Consider the following 15,449-nt stretch of genomic DNA (forward strand, 5'->3'; position numbering starts at 1 on the left):
TCAATAAACAGCGGCGGGGAGGACCGGAGTGGCAGCGCTGGAATGCCAAGGGATCTGTAAGGTGAGTAATGCTTCTTTGTTTTTCTAATGCATCCCTTCTACATTAGCCACTTTTTTGAATAAAGTCGTAAAACCCCTTCAAAGAAGCACTCCGGGAAAATATTTTTTCTTTCGACTTCATTTGTAAAGTAGGTAAAAGGTAATGAAAAGAATTCTCTTTAATTATTGTAAAGTTCCCCGCACTAGGCTGCAGTTAGATCACATAACCCGCACTCTGACTCTCTGAATCCTACAGCGTCTGCTATGTGGACCGGAATCTCAGGGTTGCAAAGAGAAACCATCGGATATTGATCAAAACATTTTTACTATTTGGGTTAGAAAAAAAACACAAAATGGTATTCAATGGTGGACAGTCACTTAAAATGTTAAAACAAACATGATCTGGGGTTGTTGTCTATAATAAAATAAGGACCACTGTGAAGGAAAATTCTTATTCTCTACTGATAATTGTTACGTTGGTCCCATTGTTTACAATGCTTATCAGCTTAATGTGGGTGGGACTTCAATGTCATTGACAGCTCTGGTCTGAAATATTGTTATGTCACACTCCTGGGTTCGGAGATCACCACATATTTTTAACTGGCATATGTGTGTATTTGTCTGTAGTAATAATATCAGTCAGTAGTGATGGCGGTGTGCAGCACAAGAGTTATTATTTTTATATGTATTATTTACTAGAACATGAACTCCTGTAACTGATAATAGTTGTGTTGGCACATTTTCTAGAAACAAGGCAAAGACAGCAATGTAGAAAATGAACGTACAGACAGTGAAAATTCTGGAGACTTGTGTGACATGGATGAAAAACAAGATGAAGAAGAAATCCGTCCTTCCTTACAAGATGTTGAGAACATGCTGGCACCCATCAAAACGGGTAGCTTCCGAAAAGGTTCAATTAGAAGAGAAAGTAAAATGGATCTTTCAGAAATAAAAACTAGTAAGAAAGAGTCTGGAAGCACAGATGAGGTAGGAAGACATAAGAATACAATACTTAAAATTGAGTTCTGAATATTACACATTTTACATATGGCTCCTGTTCACATATGGCTCCTGTTCACATCTGCGATGTGGTTTCTGTTTATAATGGAAGCCACAATGATCGTACGACGAATACCAGCTGCGCCCAACTAGCCATATTGACTTACAATGGGGCTCGTCGGGGTTCCATTGCGGTTTCCGTAACTCTGACAGGAAGAATGATGCTCCATGCAGCTCTATTCCTCCTGTCAAATCTGATGGAATTTGTGATGGAGGCTCTGATGCAAATGTGAATGAGCCATATAGATTTGGCAGAACACAAGATACAAGACACAATAAATGCTTTATCATCTTGTTTATGTACAACAGTATTTTGCACCAAAAAAAAGCCACAAATAAATAGGACAACCATCATAAGTTGTTTAGCCACATCTCTTTGATGCATTTTTTTTCAAATTTATTGTACATCTTAGAAGAACGATAAAAGAAGCTCAAATGTTTTATATATATATATATATATATATATATATATATATATATATATATATATATGTCGTACTTCACTCCATTTTTGTTGTTACCTTTAATATGTAATTTTATATTATTTTCTGTAACCACATAGTAAATGACGCCATCTAGTGGTAATAAAGTATATTAACTGTGATTGCTGCCGTTCAGAGAACGCACATTCATTGTGTTATTAATGATAAAAATGATGATGATGATAATAAGAATACTGTTGTTGTCTTTACCACCAATAATATTAGTAGTAATGATAGCATAATAATACTAATAATAATATCATATATATAAATATATACATATATATATGTATATATATATATATATATATAATATATATATATATACATATATATATATATACATATATATATATATATATGTATATATACATGGCATTATTATTAGTATTATTATATATTTCAGTGTCCAGCAAAACTTTCACTGTCAGCATTGAAATGCAAGTCCTAAAAAAGTCTTAAAGGCTAGGTGCACCTTTGAAAATGTTTTATTTTTATTTTTTTAAATAAAAAGGTCAGTCCGTGTGATTGGTGCAACTGTCTAAATACTTTTTATTAAAAATAATTTTTACTTTTTCAGATACAGCTGCTTTGTGTCCTGTATAGAGAGCAGCTGTATCTAGCGCTGTAACCTGTATTAGTCAGGTCAGCGAGACTGATGGATTCAGTGACAGCGGGTCCTGTATGTTTCTGACACGCAGGATCGAGCTATTACCGATCACATCTAAGTTCATAACTTAGATGTGATCGATTACAGGTGGATCCTGCGTGTCAGAAACATACAGGACCCGCTGTCACTGAACATGTCAATGCCGCGGATTCAGGCAGAGGTGTAGTTAAGTTCTCCTGCACCCGGGGCAAAGATTCGGATTGGCACCCCCCCCCCAACTTCTTTCCTGACATGTCCGTCCCCCTCGACATGTTTGCTTTCTCTACCGATTAATGAGGTGTACATTTTTTTCACTTTTTTTAATGTAAATGGAGCATAAAACCATTTGTAAATTTGACAAGCAATATAGTTATATAAGTGAGTTACCATAACAATGAATTAAAAGAAAATAAATTAGAGAGGTCCCACACAGTTCCCTGTAGATAGTGCCACACACAGCCCCCATGTAGATAACGCCACACACAGCCCCCTGTAGATAGCGCCACACACAGCCCCCTGTAGATCGCTCCAGACACAGCCACCGTCTTGTAGATAGCACCACACACAGCCCCCTTTAGATAGCGCCACACACAGCCCCCTGTAGATCGCTCCAGACACAGCCCCCGTCTTGTAGATAGCACCACACACAGCCCCCTGTAGATCGCTCCAGACACAGCCCCCGTCTTGTAGATAGCACCACACACAGCCCCCTTTAGATAGCGCCACACACAGCCCCCTGTAGATCGCTCCAGACACAGCCCCCATCTTGTAGATAGCACCACACACATCCCCCTTTAGATAGCGCCACACACAGCCCCCTGTAGATAGCTCCAGACACAACCCTGTCTTGTAGATAGCACCACACACAGCCCCCTTTAGATAGCGCCACACACAGCCCCCTGTAGATCGCTCCAAACACAGCCCCCGTCTTGTAGATAGCACCACACACAGCCCCCTGTAGATCGCTCCAGACACAGCCCCCGTCTTGTAGATAGCACCACACACAGCCCCCTTTAGATAGCGCCACACACAGCCCCCTGTAGATCGCTCCAGACACAGCCCCCATCTTGTAGATAGCACCACACACAGCCCCCTTTAGATAGCGCCACACACAGCCCCCTGTAGATAGCTCCAGACACAACCCTGTCTTGTAGATAGCACCACACACAGCCCCCTTTAGATAGCGCCACACACAGCCCCCTGTAGATCGCTCCAGACACAGCCCCCGTCTTGTAGATAGCACCACACACAGCCCCCTTTAGATAGCGCCACACACAGCCCCCTGTAGATAGCTCCAGACACAACCCTGTCTTGTAGATAGCACCACACACAGCCCCCTTGTACATATTGCACACAGCCCTCCCTTGTATATGATGCCACACAGCCCCCCTTTTAGATTGTGCCACACCGCCCACCTGTATATATTGTCATACAGCGCCCCTTGTAGATAGTGGCACACACAGCCACAGGGAGCTGCTCCGCCATAGTATTCAATTGTAACTGCGTCCTGAGGACGCAGATACAATTGAATGTGGCCGTCGCTAGCACCGGGGCCCCCTCTGTGCTAGCGATGCCACCGGCATGTGGGTGTCTGTGCCGCAAGATACAGCTGCTCTGTATACAGGATACAAAACAGCTGTATCTCAAAAAGTCAAAATATTTTTTAATAAAAACGAAGTAGAAAGTTGCATCAAAACACACTTACTGACATTTTTTATTTAAAAAAACAAAAAAAAAGTTTTTAAAGGTGTACATAGTCTTAATCATTTCCTATTTTACTAATTTCTTTGCAGGAGCAAGAGAGGATTTCTGTTGCACCTCTAAGAAGACTTCTAATGCTAAACAAACCAGAGTGGATCTACATTGTGATTGGAATGATGGCTGGTGTGATCAATGGGGGCATATATCCTACATTTGCAATTTTCTTTTCAAAGTTTCTTAGTGTAGGTATCTAATCTCCCTGACACTCATAATTGGTAGAACTCATTGCACTTCCGCCATTTGTTTTATGGTTTACATTGTGGTACTGGATATTTACTGTATGTGTTGTAAAGTACAGTGTGTGAAGCTGGCTATAGACACCAAATAAAAATGTGATATCAAATGCATGACCGCTCATTTTGTGAAATACTCCTGCAAACAATGTAAAGATAAGCAGGTTTAAAGATCAAAAATACCAAACGCATTCTCTATTATTAGGTTCAATCTGCTGCAACTAACTATTCATACTGTAAGGTTCAGATTGCAACAGATTTCTGCAAAAAATATTTTATATGGATGATTGCATTTTTAGAGATGAACAAAAAATACCTGACTCTCTGCAGATAAACAAATTCTTATTTCTGTACCATAATTATATGATGTCTGTAATGTGTTGTCCTTATTTACACATGACATTTTCTAGATATGTAGTTAGGTTTTCCTTTGCATTGGGCAAATATTGAGTTTGCTGCCATAGCCCTGTATCTAAATACCCTGGCCAAGGCATGCTCTCTTGTTGATGGCCCCCCTGGCATCTAGCACCTGGGTACAAGCACCACCAGCTCATAACTACATCTTTGATCATATCCGTTTTGCCTTCTTAATCATATTCATTCCCCAGTAAATAATTTGCCATTACATAAATACTATGCCACTCTACCACCTACATGCTCTGACCAGTTGAGCCCATTGATAAATCCCACATTCTCCAGTGTTTTACAGAGAACATTATATGACGGGTGTTGTTTGTATAGAACATTTGCTTTCATTGTCATTCTTCATTTAGACTTTTCATGTAAGGAGTTGCAGACAAGAGTCGTCGTCCCCCTCTTTTTATTGAAAGACTATTTTTGTGATGTGTTTTTTACCGGATGAGCTGTATTTTTCAATGTCACAATTTTGGGGTACATATAATTTTTTTTTATTAAAGTGGTTTTCCCACGAGGGACATTTATGACATATCCACAGGATATGTCATAAATGTGCGATAGATACAGGTCCCACCTCTGGGACCCGCACCAATGTCTAGAACCAGGTCCTCTAAACCCCTTTCTAGCTTTTTGTGCTCACGCTGACTCCTGGTCACTTACTGATTACGTGGTCGGGACATTGTCTAGAGATATGGAAACAGCGTAACGCGCTGAGCTACACTGTTTCCGCAATTCTAATAGTAGTGAATGGCAGTTACGAAAGCAATGCAGTATGCGAGCTAGGCTGTTTCCTTAACTACTATTCAGTTCTATGGGAGTTATGGAAACAGCATGATGATAGTGCATGTGGTAGGCCTAAAACATGTACTATCATCATGGTCTGCAATGATGGATTACAGAACTGAACTAGCCTGGAGAGCTTCCCTGTGAATTGATGGGGTTATCATCTCCTTCTCTGTACTACATATGGTAACCTGGGTTGTGACTGTCACGACTGTGGGGTATGTGGACCCACTGGGCCGCTCCAGCGTAGCGGAGAATCAGCTGGCCAAACAAGAGTCAATGATAGTCTTTATGACAAGAGAACCTGGATAGAAGACTCGGCAGACACCTGACTCGGCAGACACCTGACTCGGCAGACACTTGACTCGGCAGACACTTGACTCGGCAGACACTTGACTCAGATGTAGTGTAGTTGTCTGGACCCTCGGGCCGGCATGGGCACCGGGCACAGATGGTGAACTCTACTCCGACACTAGACTTCGCACTGGAACTAAACACAATTACTAGATAAGGGTAACAGGATAGGAGAAAACAGGATACAGGTTACAAATAATGAACCATATGCAAAACAAACATGGGTAGACACAACAACGCTCAAGAGGAAGTGGGCAGAGTCCTTTTCAAAGTCCAGGGTAAGTTGGGATTGGGCATGGACAATTTTACTAGGGGAAACAGTGGAGAGATGCAATCGCGTGTGCCGGTGTGTCCAAAGAGGGAGACGCCGGCAAGCTCTATGTGTCCTGTGGTCGCGGCTGCCAGTAGGTAGGCGATGCCGGTGGTCAGCGACCGCAGGCATAAGAGTGAACTCCTCAACCCACATGACACATTGGTTTTATTTGCTGTTGTACATTGCTGATAATCTTGAACCAGTAGGACTTTTTGCATCCATCTTTGTTGCATTATATCTTACAAGTATTGATCTTGTTTTTTGACTATTTCTTTTTGACTACTAGTTTTGTTCCCAGATGAACCTGCCAATTTTTATTACACCGAATAGGAAGGGTGACCGACAGGGTATACCAGGGTCTGTGGTTTTTCTTGTTCTCTCAACTCAGTGAACAAAAAAAACTCCCCTCACCCTTATTATTATTTTTGCATCATTGTTTGGAGGGATAATCATTTTCCTTTTTTATCCCAATATATTAATCAACGGTTACGTTTTACTGTGTCATTTTTTTAATCAGCTGCTTTTTTCTGTGGTTACTTTTTTTGACTACATAATAACTGACTAAACTTTTGTCCTGCCAAAGCCGCTATATTTGCTTGGTTCTGTGAGTATACTATTAGAGTAGCATAAGTTGTTTAAAACTTAGTGTCCATTTAAAGAGGCTCTGTCACCAGATTTTGCAACCCCTATCTGCTATTGCAGCAGATAGGCGCTGCAATGTAGATTACAGTAACGTTTTTATTTTTTAAAAACGAGCATTTTTGGCCAAGTTATGACCATTTTTGTAGTTATGCAAATGAGGCTTGCAAAAGTCCAAGTGGGTGTGTTTAAAAGTAAAAGTCCAAGTGGGCGTGTATTATGTGCGTACATCGGGGCGTTTTTAATACTTTTACTAGCTGGGCGCTCTGACGAGAAGTATCATCCACTTCTCTTCAGAACGCCCAGCTTCTGCCAGATCACGCTGTGACGTCACTCACAGGTCCTGCATCGTGTCAGACGAGCGAGGACACATCGGCACCAGAGGCTTCAGTTGATTCTGCAGCAGCATCGGCGTTAGCAGGTAAGTCGATGTAGCTACTTACCTGCAAACGCTGATGCTGCTGCAGAATCAACTGTAGCCTCTGGTGCCGATGTGTCCTCGCTCATCTGACACGATGCAGGACCTGTGAGTGACGTCACAGCGTGATCTGGCAGAAGCTGGGCGTTCTGAAGAGAAGTGGATGATACTTCTCATCAGAACACCCAGCTAGTAAAAGTATTAAAAACGCCCCGATGTACGCACATAATACACGCCCACTTGGACTTTTACTTTTAAACACACCCACTTGGACTTTTGCAAGCCTCATTTGCATAACTACAAAAATGGTCATAACTTGGCCAAAAATGCTCGTTTTTTAAAAATAAAAACGTTACTGTAATCTACATTGCCTCGCCTATCTGCTGCAATAGCAGATAGGGGTTGCAAAATCTGGTGACAGAGCCTCTTTAAGGGGTTAATAATTGGGGTTGTCCATTGTGAACAGACCATGCATTCTGCTATAATGTAATAGAAGTGTTCTTGATTTCGATTTCACAGGCATTTAATGAACAAGACATCGTTAAAAGAACACAGAAGACTGATTTAATAGCATTAATAATGGTAGTCCTGGGACTAATCAATTGTACAGGGTATTTGATCATGGTAAGACATATTTATATAATAATAATAATAATAATAATAATAATTAAATATACGGATGTAGCCATCTTTATCTTGACTCTTAACGCATTACATACACAGTGGAAAGAAACTTTAGCTTGACTTTTTCAATGACTTTTCAATGGCTGTTGTTGTGTGATATCACGCTGCAGCAAGTTATCAGAGTCAAGATAAACTCGGCTACATCTGTATATGTATTTTATGAAATAAAGGGCACCATAATATGTATAAATATTTATGCTATCTGCCAAGGATATCAGTAAAAAATATTAACAATATAAATACAAGTATTGCTATGAATCTGTGAGAGAAACCTCCATAGGCCTCTGTATGAAATCGGAGGCATATAGAGATACAATATGGGGCCATAGACTTCAATGGGTAACTCAGAACTTGCCCTAATACAACAGGCCTAAGGCAATGTTTAGACAACCATTCAGGGTTACTTTTAGAGCCTCTGTTGGCAGTTCTCTCACTTCGGTTGGCAAGAATTGTGTAGTTCAATACAATTCTTGCTTGAAAACGAAGGAAACCATAATGTAAGCTTTTATATCCATGATGAAATCAAGCTTCTCATCCGGTATGTTCATTGTATAGACTAGTCTTGCATTTACAAAGATTAAAGAAAGACATATAACTGGTAAATAATGGTTTACCTTAGTCTAATAGTGCAATATAAAACAGATAATACTGAAAACCGCCCAACATATGACTGTAAAAATGATATAAAAGGAAGCCTCCATTGAAAAAGTTAGAATCAGAGCAATTTGTAGATGTATCAGGGCCAGTTATATTGACCTTGTTATATTATTACCATTACTCGTTGTGGCAAAATTTTCTCGCTTTAGGAAATCATTTAGCAGTAAACCTAAAATTAACCTAAAATTAAAACAAAACCAAACACCTGTTTGTTTGTCAAACTTCAGTGGCTTCCGCAAGTTTCTGAAACAGTAGTCAAGAATTCTGCTATGGAAACTGTGGTTTTCTCTATGTTTTGGTCAAAAGAGGCGTGGCTTAATCAGAGGGGTGGGTTCGAAGTGAATTGCAGCAGAGGTACATTTCAGACTGGTGGTAGTTTTGTAGACTGTCCAGTTTTTTGCTATGATCGTGGTTGCAATTTTCCAAAGGAACATTTTCCTATGTCCATAGAAAATCTCATTGTGATATCGTAATTAAAAAAAAATGCAAAAGTTGTAATTTTGGTTTTCATTGCAGTTGTACTTTTTCTTTAATAGTTAATGGAGAACAACAATAGAAAACAAAAAAAAAACCTGAAAAACTCTACAAATAGGGAATGCAACATTTCCTCCCAATTTTATATATAAATTTTATATAAAACATCTTATTTAATATACTGTAATATCTGGCAAAAGTGCAACATAGCCACTGCCTGTGAATGTACCCTAGATGGAGATTCCTACTCCCACTCATCCCGACAAAGTAGCCTGTGCTGCCCCTTTTCCCAAATTATTATATTATTATTCTCATAGTCCAAGTGTAACAGGGGTAAGGAAGGGGGAGATAGATAAACGTCTCTAGGAAAAAAAAAGATCTTGAATCCATATCAAAGCAAGTAAAAGAAGGAAAACTTCTCACATAGGAAATATTTTGTCTTTCTCCCATTACAGGGAAAATATTCAACAAACATTTCATATTTTTTAGGTATTCAATTGCTATCAGACATCGTCAACCTACCTAAATCATCATCAGCATTTACATAGTCTGTCTCATGATAGAAAAATGACTTGTTTAATATATCAAGCAGGTTTTCTTTAATAACATGGGATGTTTTGCAAATTGTGTGAATTTTCACCTATCTGTAATATTTCCCCCGAAAACACAGATTTCCACAAAATTATTCCAAGATCACACATTTTCTTGGAAAACAGCCACACAGTATGATTCTGGGTTAATTGAAGTACAAGGACAGAATTACAGTAACACACTTTTTTTCCATTCATTGTATTTTTTCAGGGTTTAATGTTTGGAAAGTCTGGGGAAAATCTAACAATGAGGCTCAGATCTCTGTCATTTAAAGCGTTGCTCCGACAGGTAAACAAATGAACATTTCTTTGTACTCTATGATCCTTCCTGTTACTATAGTATAATCTGGATGCTGATATGGTGCTACTTTGGCTCTTTGTCCACATTGGCGTTTTTGCCATTCCATCAGGGTTTACAGTACTTTTGTTAGCTAGAATATTAGAATGATACTAGTGTGAACAGAACTGTACTTGGTTATTGGTGATTTATTTTTATCTGAAATATTTTACTTTCCGTGTTTTTCTTTCTCCAAAGAGGCAAGGTAGACCACAGCTTAAAGGAACCATGGTGGTGGTGGGGGGGGGGGGAGATTAATTGGGAGATTAATTGGCTGGAGTCTATTCACATTGTGCTGCTTGCAAACCGCAGGACAGCACACAATCAATTGTGGTTTTTCACAGTGACAAATTGTTATACTGTCTATATGGCCCTAGGGTATGTGAGTTTGTGGGTCACTCGCACAAACCCAATTGCACCATTGGAAATTTTATCTCAATTTCTTTATTTTAATGATACTATTAAAAGTTATATATTAAATAGATCACACACTTCCCTCTTCTCCTTCCCTTTAACTTCATACAATTATCTAGGTGGTGTACACCAATGTGGTCTATCTTTCATACACCTGTGTGATAGGTGGTCTCTAACATATTACTTACAACTGATAGAAGTCTTGCTAGATTCCACAGTATAAGATGTAACATACAAAAGTGGCATAAAGAATAAAAGTATAGCTCAGACTACCATATTGGACATAATCCATAAATAAGGAAAAATACACAAATTTTATTTAATTTTAAAGACATTAATAAAGTGGTAGCAGTTGACAAATGCATTTAATGGTTCAGGTTCTGCTTTGACTAACCCTTAATTTTTTTTTAAATTCTCCATACATTACATAATGGCATATTCCAAAAGTATGGCAACCGTGGTTGCTTTTTAAGAATTTATCTGAATTCCAGACTTTATTTGCCTCAGGGGAGGATGCTGACACAGGGTTGGAGTCCCCGAATTCGCCCCTGCCCAATTTCCCCCATCCTTTATTTTTCTTCCTCTCCTCTATCCTTTTCTTTATTTATCTTTCACTCTTTTTCTCTCTTTCTTATGCTTTCTCTATACTTATTGCTTATACTAGTTCTGACTGTTTTTGTTTATATGGATATTTTGTGCCAACATCCCCAGCCCACTGATTATTATCATAGACGACTATTTTGAGGATAAGTGCAGCAGATCTCTACTCTAGGTCATTCTACAGGCAATAGGTACTCTAATAGGGTTGTCTGGGGATGGGGCGGTTTATCATACTGATGACCTATCTACAGAATAAGTCATCAATATATGATCAGTGGGGGTCCAACACCCAGACCCCGCACCAATCAGCTCCGGCACCAGGAGTTGTGCAGTGTTTGGTGCCAGAAGCAGATGGCTCCATACACTGTATAGCATCCGTGTTGTGTTACTGCAACTCTGCTCCTATTCGCTATACAGTGGTTGGAGCCTTCTGCTTCCGGCTCCGACTACTGAATAACTTGCATTGCTGGAGGCAGCGGGAACAGCTGACCATTGTGGGGTTCTGGTGTTGGACACCCACTGATCATATACTGATGACCTATCCTGTGGATAGGTCATCAGTATGAAAAACTACCCAATGCTCAGACAACCCCTTTAAGACTTACTGTAACCCTCATGAAATACTGTTGGTACCAGGGTTCGCTGGAGATGTAATGAATGTTCATTGTGTAAAGTATATTTTTGTCTTTGTATTTCTGGTCCACACAGACGGGTCTAGTTGTAACTTCTATACATTTTTTTAAAAACTCATTAAAGAATAATGAAACATAATGGTATATTTCATTTTCTGAAGGGTATTTCAGAAGCCCAGTGAGTGGGCATGTCTGCAGGTGAGCTTCTACCCTTGTAATTGTGATAATTTGGTTTCATAGTGTTAAGCTATTCTGGATGTGGCACTATTGTGGCTCAGAAGTTGTTTCCTATTTCCAGGATTGGATAATGATATCCTTCATGCATTTAAATATTTTTTTCCAGTTATTCCTTCAATACTTCCTATAGATATAGGTGTAGCTACAGTAGCTATAGCAGCCAGAGACTCACTGAGACACAGGAGCGTTGTTACTTTTTGTGGGGAAAAACAAAGTGGTGGCTTCCTGTTCTCTACTATGTGGGTTCAGAAGATCTAATATATGATACCACTATCTATAATTTATGAACAGAAATGGTTAAGTAATGCTAGAAAACTTAAAGATTGCATCTCTCATTCATCAAATGGTAATTTTCAATTATTACCATTAAGGAAAAAGTTATGGGTATTGCAAGAGTTAAGCTTAGAGAGAGGTGTTTTTTTTTTTACTGCAGTGTGTCTTCGGAATCAGAATTTGCTGACCCATAGGATGATGTATACTTTCAATTGTAACAAAGTTGTTATGTGTGGCAATAGAGTTTTCTTTACTGTTTTTCTATCCATCCCTTGATTGCTGCTCAAGTAAAAGTGGTTATGCTGTGGTTTGTATCACCACTGTTCAGTTTATGATCGACAAGTTAGGGGGCTTATTCCTGTTTTTGCTTTTATACATTCTTGCTTTGATCTGCTTTTAGGGATGTTCCTAAGGGGCGTCTGGGAGTGCTATCCACTATTGTATTCACCCAAGAAGGCAGACGCTGATGTATAAATATTGAGATACAAACATGGACAGAATAGAGGGGTTAGAGAGGGGAGAGTAATGAAGAGTCTGTGACTTGGAGAGCCATAGTCATTGTAATGGCTGACTATGGGTGAAATTTTCTGTCCCCAGTTATAATAGGATGAGTTGCCCCAAAACACATTCTGTGCAGGCTAATAGAACTGGCACATTAAAGTGACACTACAGGCGGAAGCTGGAAATCCAGTAGAAGCATCCACCCCCAAAGTTTCACTTCCAGCTTTACTCTTCTTGGGTTCTTCTTGTAGGCCTCTTCTGCACTCCTAGTTCAGGAAATTACTCTGTTAACGTCTCCATCCTATATAATTCTACCTATTTTATCTAAAGCTATCCTATTTATTAGTCATCTAATAATATAATATTCTTTTCAAATCCTACTAATAGGATATGGCCTATTTTGATGATCATAAAAATGCTGTGGGAGTCCTTCTTACAAGACTTGCCATGGATACTTCTCAGATTAAAGGGGTGAGTATTAATAAATTTAGAGGTAGGTATCAACACCAGAACTGTTGCAGAGAAATAAAACCCCCTACAATTGCACTGAAATCCTGTATGGCAGCATACAAGCCGTCATTGATGTTGCCCTTGCATGGTCTGTCGAACAGTGTTTTGGTGCTGAAAATGTCACATTTGTATTATACATTTTAAAGTATACTTGTGATAAACGGAACCCTGTCCTCAAACTTAAAACAGTCTTGGACATAAGGAAAACCTAAAATAATTCCACCTATGCCAAATATATTGATGAAGTCAAGCATGAGACAATGATATACTGTACTGTACTATACATCCTCTTTTAATTAAATAAATGTATTTTTGCATAAAAATCCCTTTTGTAATGTACTTTTATAAACATTGTTGCTCAGTTTCCGTTCTGCAACTTCTATGTATCACTGTATATAAAAGCTGCAGAACGCCGTTGTCAGATAAATTTGTCAGTGAGCTGGTCTGATGTCTCATGAGACATCACCTAAGCCAGGGGCGTAACTAGGAAAGACTGGGCCCCATAGCAAACTTTTGACTGGGGCCCCCCTCCCCTGGGTGTCACACAACCCCCCCCCCTTGTAGACAGTGCCTTTTTTACAGCCCCCCCTGTAGATAACGCCATACATCCCCCTGTAGATAGCGCCATACAGCCCCCTGTAGATAACGCCAAACAGCCCCCCTGTAGATAACGCCATACAACCCCCCTGCAGAGAACGCCATACAGCCCCCCTGTAGAGAACGCCATACAGCCCCCCCTGTAGGGAACGCCATACAGCCCCCCCTGTAGAGAACGCCATACAGCCCCCCCTGTAGGGAACGCCATACAGCCCCCCCTGTAGGGAACGCCATACAGCTCCCCCCTGTAGGGAACGCCATACAGCCACCCCCCCCCTGTAGGGAACGCCATACAGCGTTCCCCCCCTGTAGGGAACGCCATACAGCATCCCCCCTCCCAAAAAAATGCGACCTACAGCGTGTCCTACAAAATACATGTATCCCCTCTCCACAGGATATCCACAGGATAGGGGATACATGTGTGATCGCTGGCAGCGATAGGGAGAACGGGGGACTGAAAGTCCCCTGAACTTCTCCATGAAAAACCTCTGACTTCCGGCGTCTGCGCAGCTCAATAAAAATGAAAGGAGCGCTGGTCACGCATGCGCACAAGCACGACCGGCGCTCCATTCATTTCTACGGAGCTGCCGACACAGACCCCGGAAGCGATCACACATGTATCCCCTATCCTGTGTATATCCTGTGGAGAGGGGGTACATGTCCTGTGGAGAGGGGATACATGTCCTGTGGAGAGGGGGTACATGTCCTGTGGAGAGGGGGTACATGTCCTGTGGAGAGGGGGTACATGTCCTGTGGAGAGGGGGTACATGTCCTGTGGAGAGGGGGTACATGTCCTGTGGAGAGGGGGTACATGTCCTGTGGAGAGGGGATACATGTCCTGTGGAGAGGGGATACATGTCCTGTGGAGAGGGGATACATGTCCTGTGGAGAGGGGATACATGTCCTGTGGAGAGGGGATACATGTCCTGTGGAGAGGGGATACATGTCCTGTGGAGAGGGGATACATGTCCTGTGGAGAGGGGATACATGTCCTGTGGAGAGGGGATACATGTCCTGTGGAGATCCTGTGGAGAGGGGATACATGTCCTGTGGAGAGGGGATACATGTCCTGTGGAGAGGGGATACATGTCCTGTGGAGAGGGGATACATGTCTTTTGCTCTATTTTGCGCCTTCAGGACCAGACACCGTTTAGCCATTTTTAGCACGTGTTCGTTATATGGCTATAACTTTTTTATTTGTTGTGCTAACGACGTGATTTTTGCGACTTTTTTTTCCGTAGACAATGCAGGTTTCATTTTTTATCGTTTTTATACACATCCTTTTTTGCTATTTTAGAATTTTTATTCATAAAGTTTGAAAATAATAGTAAAAAAATAAGCTTTTTTAAGTTTCAGCTATTTTTTTTGGTAATAACATAGTTTTACCCTAAAATAGACCTTTTATTTGTGATCGCCATTGTCTACCGTAAATTTTTATATATTACATGTCTATATTAGGGTAATTGGGTCAGCGCTAGCGTTATAACAATGATTGGCGGGGGGGGGGGACGTTTTTTTTTTGGGGTGGTTATTTTATGTGTATTTATTATTTAAATTTTTTTTGCACTTTACTTTATTATTTTTTTATTACTATGGTCTGTCCCCCAAAGGTCAAAGAAGACCTTTGGGGAACTTTATATATATTTTTTCTTTCTTTTACACCATGTTTTTCCACTGTAACTGGGGCTGCACAGCTACAGGGGAAATCAGCCCTCTCATAGTGACGATTGTCACTAATAGGGCTGTGCTGGGTCTAGTAAGACCCAGCAACAGTCTGCCACTAACGGCACCCGGCG

The 15,449-nt window shown here is 40.5% G+C and overlaps 1 protein-coding gene across 2 annotated transcripts in view; it reads left to right on the forward strand.

Moving 5' to 3' along the window:
* LOC142651982 (ATP-dependent translocase ABCB1-like) overlaps positions 1 to 15,449 on the forward strand; it is a 61,386-nt gene that overhangs the window by 12,174 nt on the left and 33,763 nt on the right. For both annotated transcript variants that reach the window (XM_075827305.1, XM_075827306.1), the window contains exons 8-12: positions 787 to 1,026; positions 4,023 to 4,172; positions 7,667 to 7,771; positions 9,764 to 9,841; positions 12,934 to 13,017. In XM_075827305.1, coding sequence (XP_075683420.1) covers positions 787 to 1,026; positions 4,023 to 4,172; positions 7,667 to 7,771; positions 9,764 to 9,841; positions 12,934 to 13,017 — 657 coding nt within the window. The remainder of the gene's footprint in view (positions 1 to 786; positions 1,027 to 4,022; positions 4,173 to 7,666; positions 7,772 to 9,763; positions 9,842 to 12,933; positions 13,018 to 15,449) is intronic.

Source organism: Rhinoderma darwinii, chromosome 5, assembly GCF_050947455.1.
Source record: "Rhinoderma darwinii isolate aRhiDar2 chromosome 5, aRhiDar2.hap1, whole genome shotgun sequence".
Classification (NCBI taxonomy): Eukaryota; Metazoa; Chordata; class Amphibia; order Anura; family Rhinodermatidae; genus Rhinoderma; species Rhinoderma darwinii.